The 6,000-nt window shown below is 49.3% G+C and overlaps 1 protein-coding gene across 2 annotated transcripts in view; it reads right to left on the bottom strand.

The window, feature by feature from the left end:
* Positions 1–1,459: 1,459 nt before the first annotated feature.
* The window catches only part of PROSER1 (proline and serine rich 1), a 30,941-nt gene continuing 26,400 nt past the window's right edge, over positions 1,460–6,000 (bottom strand). For both annotated transcript variants that reach the window (XM_086328473.1, XM_086328474.1), the window contains 3 exons: positions 4,268–5,942; positions 3,448–3,598; positions 1,460–2,852 (listed from right to left, as the gene is read on the bottom strand). In XM_086328473.1, coding sequence (XP_086184599.1) covers positions 2,730–2,852; positions 3,448–3,598; positions 4,268–5,942 — 1,949 coding nt within the window. In that variant the 3' untranslated portion in view covers positions 1,460–2,729. The remainder of the gene's footprint in view (positions 2,853–3,447; positions 3,599–4,267; positions 5,943–6,000) is intronic.

Raw genomic sequence — 6,000 nt, 5'->3', positions numbered from 1 at the left:
TGTAAATGCAACTTGATCGTGGTGTATCATATTGTTTAAGAATAATGCTCTGTATATGTAGCTCATGGGGCTTCCCTGCTGGTTCAGACGGTAAAGAGTCTGCCTGCAATGTGGGAGACTTGGGTTCAATTCCTGGGTCCAGAAGATCCCCTGGAGAAGGAAATGGCAACCCACTCCAGATTCTTGCCTGGGAAATCCCATGGACGGAGGAGCCTGGCAGGCAGTCCACGGGATCAGAGTCGTACACGACTGAGCGACTTCACTTTCTTCTTCATTATGTAGCACGTATTTCGTTTTGATGTTTTACTCTCTTCTTGAAAAAGGTTGACTTACATTTTTCTTTCACACTATTCCAGCCTCAGTTTTTGTTTCAAGGTTATAATGTCTATAAGAATGTGTTGAGGGGTGCTTTTCTATTTTCTTGGAAGAGTCTGTTCAGTTGAACCTGCCTGAAAAATCATCTGAGCCTGCTTCTTTCTGTCTTCACTGTTGTGAAACCAACAGACAGGCAGTCAGAGCTAACTAACACCTTGCTGTGTGCTTATTTCTTCCACTTTGCTGTGCTTTCTTTCTGGATGATTTTTTCTTATTCTATTTTCTCCTCCTCACCAATTAGGAGTTAAAAACACAACTTTTAACCCTTAGCATAAAATTTTATTGGGCCTAATGTTTAAAAGTTAAACATTTATCATAAAGTCCCTCCTGAGTACAAGGACCCTGGGGATATGTTAACTTTGATCATTTTTCTCAACTTACTTTATATTGTCTATTATTTCATATGTTAATTGAACCAAATTTGACATTGTTTACTACTATTGTGTTACCTTTAAAAACAAAAAAGGCTCATTAAACTTGATTTGATGTTAAGTCTTCTCTAAAATTCTGGGACACTACTTTATAAAGGCAGATGAGACCCATCTAGCAAGCCAAGTGTAAAGCTTAAGATTAAACTTATGAGGGTTTCCCAGTGGTACTGTGGTAACGAATCTGCTTGCCAATGCAGGACACACATTATGATCAAACTTCCCAACCCAAGTTTGATCCTTGGGTTGGGAAGACCCCCTGGAGGAAGAAATGGCAATCTACTCCAGTACTCTTGTCTGGAAATATCCATGGACAGAGGAGCCTGGTGGGCTACAGTCCATGGGGTTACCAAGAGTCAGACACTACTGAGTGACTGAGCGCGCGCGCGCGCGCGCGCGCGCACACACGCACACACACACACACAGTGTAGACTCAAAAAGAACAAATAACAACTTCTAGTCTGTGCTGGAAGATAATTACAGCCATAAATAGTCCGTGTCAAGTGTTAGTTGTGTTTCAACATTCACGTGAGGTGTTAAGTGAGCATCAGTAGTAGACGCTGACTTCCAACTAAATTCAGACAAAAATGCCTGTATGTTAGCTCCAAGACAAAAACTTAAAATACTTATCCAAGCGCTGAATAAAACACATAAAATCTGTTGTATCCATAAAGTTTATTTTAAAAAACTGTTAAAAACTGACCATACAGGAATATTTATTAATATACTTAAAAAGTTTGTTCCCCATGTTGAAGGAAAATACATTAGCAACATCTTCTAGACACCGTCTTTATAAAAGTAAAACTTCTAGATGCTGAAATGTACCACAGTAGATTCTATAGTTCATACTTTTAATCACAGGATTGGAAATCATTCTTGCTACTCCCCCGATCCCCCTGAATGTGGCAGTTATTTTACTTAAATTAATGACATTCAATCATGTTATACTACCACAGGTCCTTAAGTAGAGTACACACTGCATATTTACTAACAGAGCAAAGTCTTCTCTATCTGTTGTCACTTCATTATTTTAGATAAGCATTTGATTCTAAGTACAAATAGAAATACTACATCCCATGATTGTAAACATTCACCAAGAGCTTCCAGAGTACAATGAGTAATAGAGGTGGCCCAAGGGTCAGTCCAATGTTCCTCACTCACATTTGGATACTGCTGAGATTAAGAAATATGTTTTGAAGGCAAATTATCACAGGCCTTACTTGTATTTCTGTAAGAAAGTAGTTCTGGATATATATATATATATGTTTTTAGTTGAAAACACCTGAAAGTCATTCTAAGGACTATATGAAGCACCATTTTCACTTACCTGAAATACACTGGGTTAAATTCAGCAGTACATGTATGTTTGTTAATGTCAGGGGTTAAAAATAATGGTGGGTCTCAAGTTCCCTTTTGTGGATATATCTGGAATATGGATACTGAGTTCCAGCGATGCTAATAGGAACCACTTAAGCGTATCAAGGGTGGTAACTCCCCCAGGGCCACATGCAACCTGTAAGTCTGAGGCACGACCATTACGTCTGTCAGTGGATGCTGTACAGGCAGAGTTAAGGCTGTATTCGGCTAGAAAGAGTTCAACATCCTCTCTAGTAGTCCCCTACACCGCTCACGTACACCGTTCGAAATGTCATAGGGTGCAGGTGAAAAGTCCCCAAACACTTTTTAAAATACTATTCTCTGTACAATTTGTCATCAGTATATTTACATAGGGGAGTGTTCACACTTAAAAACATTTTTAAAGAACGCAACTGTGTTTTTTTTTTTTAACTCTTATCACAGTTTCCCCAGGATCATCCTTAGCCCCATTTCCTGACTTCTGGCCAACTTCACATTTGTCAGATGGTTCACTGCGGTCCTCGGGCAATTCTGACGTTGCTCTGCAGGAGGATATGCGTTAAAATGTATTCACTGCCACCCACTCTGGGACAGGCCTGGCTGCAGAGAAAATGGTGTTCCTGGTGCTGAAGGGTAACTAGGAAACCCATCCGGCTGAGCTGGGTAGCTTTCCAGAGCTGACGCTGAGTGGACCTGACAGAAAGAACACACAGGTGAGCAGAGTGCCAAATTCCATCAGGCCTGTGCTTGCTTTGGCCAGTCCCACTTTTTTCTTTCTTTAAAAGAAAAAAAAAAAAAAATGCTGGGGCAAGGTAAGTCTGTTCAGTCTCCTGAAATTTTTAAGAAACATTCAGACTTCTTCAGATGGTAGAGGTGCATAGAAATGCCTTTAAAGTGTTTAACATTCTTTAAAAAAAGAACAGGTTTTCTGGAGAAAATTTGCCTCAATGGTCCACTACTTTAGCTTTAACTAAAGAAGACAAGCTAAAATTTAACTGTTACATCTAAAGATTCTGTATGTAAAAATCTCCAGACTGAGATTTAAAAGTCTCTAAGCAGAAAAAACACACAGATGAATATATTCTACCACCTCTGTTACTCTCCTGAAGGAAAACAAGGATAATTTGTAGATTTGGGAGAGGGAATTAATCATCAAATCTCCAGACATTCTGCTAAGAGCCATTTTGGGTCAGTGCTGGAATACCACTATCTGTATGGCAAGGTTATCACTACAGAAGCTATGTTATACCTATTACCATCCTTATTTGCTCCAGGCAGGGCTGCTCACCTGCTGTAACAATGCTGACTGTGCAGCTGCATTATGCTGCAATTCCTGCAGGGATGACTGTGAGGGATTCTGGGAAAATCCCGGGATGCCTGGGAGGGACAAGAGGCCTGGAAAAACTGAACTGCCTGCAGCTTGAAGTCCAGATGATAAGCTGAAACAGAGAGAACGGGTCAACATGCAAGACAGACATAAAAGCTATTGTTTCTACATCTGTCAAATACTATCTTAAGATGTTAAAAAACATCCTAGAAATTCTCTATTGTAAGGAATTTAAAATGTTTCACATAAGTCTTACGCACTGACGTAAAACTTACTTTCCATTATCAAGTCTATTATTCTGAATTCAGTGAGTTTATGTTTTGCTGTTTTGTCAACATAAATCACCAAATGCAAATCTTAAAAGTTATCTGAAAGTGAAAGTGAAGTCAGTCGTGTCCGACTCTTTGTGACCCATGTACTGTACTGGGCCAGGCTCCTCTGTCCATGGGATTCTCTAGGCAAGAATACTGGAGGGGGTTGCCATTTCCTTCTCCAGGGTATCTGCCTGACCCAGGGATCGAACCTGGGTCTCCCGCATTACACTCTTTACCATCTGAGCCACCAGGGAATCCCTGCTGATTATCTGAGCAGGCATTGATAGTTTATACATTTATCTCAAAAAGAAACAGGTTAAGATAAACATTTTAAGCCCTTTTAAGTGTCGGCCCAGAAAAAGATAATTTTGGGCCAACAATTCGCTTCTGACTCATTTTAACTTCGAGATCACGCACGATCAGTCGTGCGAAAAACCATCTCCCCTCTCTCCAGACCATGCACGTACCCGGCCTGCGCAACCAGAGCCGAGTTGAAATTGGAACTAAAGGCAGAGGCGAAGCCCGGGAGGACGGGCGCTGGAGACGGAGCAGTGGCGGCACCGGTGGCGGGCGGCTGCAGCCCCGGGAAGGCAGGCAGTGCGGGGGCCCCAGGGGCGCTGGAGACGGAGAAGCCGGGGTAGGAGGGTGCCGAGGCCGGCAGTGGGCCCTGTGCCACGGAGAAGAGTGAGGGCACGGCGGCTGGCAGGCTGAGGGGGAAGGCCGCGGCCGCCGAAGCAGGTGTCGGGGCCGAGAGTCCGGGGAGCGCAGGCGCTGCGGAGCCGGGGCCAGGGTGCGGAGGCGCCGCCGAGGTGGAGGCGGGGGCGGCGGGCGCGGAGACCGGGGGGTTGAGGGCTGGGGTGGCGGCCAGGGGGAAGTTGCTGGTCAGAGACGTGAATGGAGGCAGGGCGGTGAAGACTGGGGTGATGGGTGTGGAGGAGCCGTGCGGGGCCAGGGGCAGGGCGGGCAGGGCACTCGAGCCCGTCAGGGGCGCGCTCAGCCCCGGGAGGCCCGGCAGCGCGGGGTTAAGGCAGGATGGCAGGCTGATGGGCACCGAGGCCGCGGGGTATGCCCGGCCCAGGGCCCCGGAAAGGCCCAGCGCGCCCACGGCGGCGGCGGGGGCCGGGCCCTTGAAGGCTGAGGGCGTGGGGCTGGGGCTGGTGGGCTCCGTCTTGACCACCACGGGCAGGGTGGTGACGGCGGGAGTCGCGGGGCCGTGCGGGTGGGCGGCGGAGGAGCCGCAGCCCGCTGCGGCCAGCCCCGAGGAGGCCGAGGAGGGGGCGGCGGGTGTGGGCAGGGCGGGTGGCGTGGAGGCCGCCGCGCTGGCCACGGGCGAGGGCAGCCCGGGGAACAGCGCCAGGCCCGGCGTGGGCACCTGCGGTGGCCCGTAGCCCTTGTTAGGGGCTGAGCCCGGGAGGTCGGCACCCTGGTTGGCCAGGGAGGAGAGCGAGGCCAGCCCACTGGTCACCGCGGAGGGCAGGGCGGAGGAGCTGATGAGACTGGTATCGCTGGACGTCAGGAGGCCTTTCAGGGCGGACAGGAGGGGGCTGTTCACAGCCAGGGGACAGGCGACACCGGGAGCCGAGCCCCCGGCGATGACGGAGGGTGTCGGGTTGGACACGCCTTGGGACGCCGGCGTCAGGGTCAAGGGGAGCCCTGCGAAAACCGACGACAGTGAAGCGGAGTTGAGGTTGTTGGTGGCGGCAGCGGTAGAGGCGACGGGGAAGGGGAGGCTGGTGAACGTTTCACTGGAAGCCGGAGTGGCCCGAGGCGCAGCCGTGGCCTGAGGGGCCGGGGCTGGGAGGGTGGGAGGACCCGGCAGGGGAACGAGGCCAGAAAACACGGAAGGAACGGGCGTGGCCGTGGTGCTGTGGACAGAGGTCACTGCGGTGGCCGGCAGCGAAGGCGTCCTGATCACCGTGGGATTCGGCGTCATGGGCTGAGGCGGGTGAATGGCGGAGACCTGCCCCGGGAACACAGGAAGGACGGTATTCGCCAAGTTCATCCCTGGGAGGCTGGCGGTGGCCGACGCTGATGGATGAGTTCCTGCTTTGACGGGGGAAGCCGTAGGAACCGGAGTTGCAGCGGGTGTCGAGGGATTGGAGCCATGCGGGGGAAAGAGTTGACTGGCTGGGGTGGAGAATGCTGCGTTGGAAGAGGAGGAGAGGCAAGAGGTTATCATCACGGCTGAGAGTTCAAATGT

This window comes from Bos grunniens, chromosome 12 (assembly GCF_055505025.1).
Source record: "Bos grunniens cultivar Pamir isolate PY7600 chromosome 12, Bosgru_T2T1.0, whole genome shotgun sequence".
NCBI classification, from domain to species: domain Eukaryota; kingdom Metazoa; phylum Chordata; class Mammalia; order Artiodactyla; family Bovidae; genus Bos; species Bos grunniens.
This window is presented reverse-complemented; position numbering and strand designations above follow the sequence as displayed.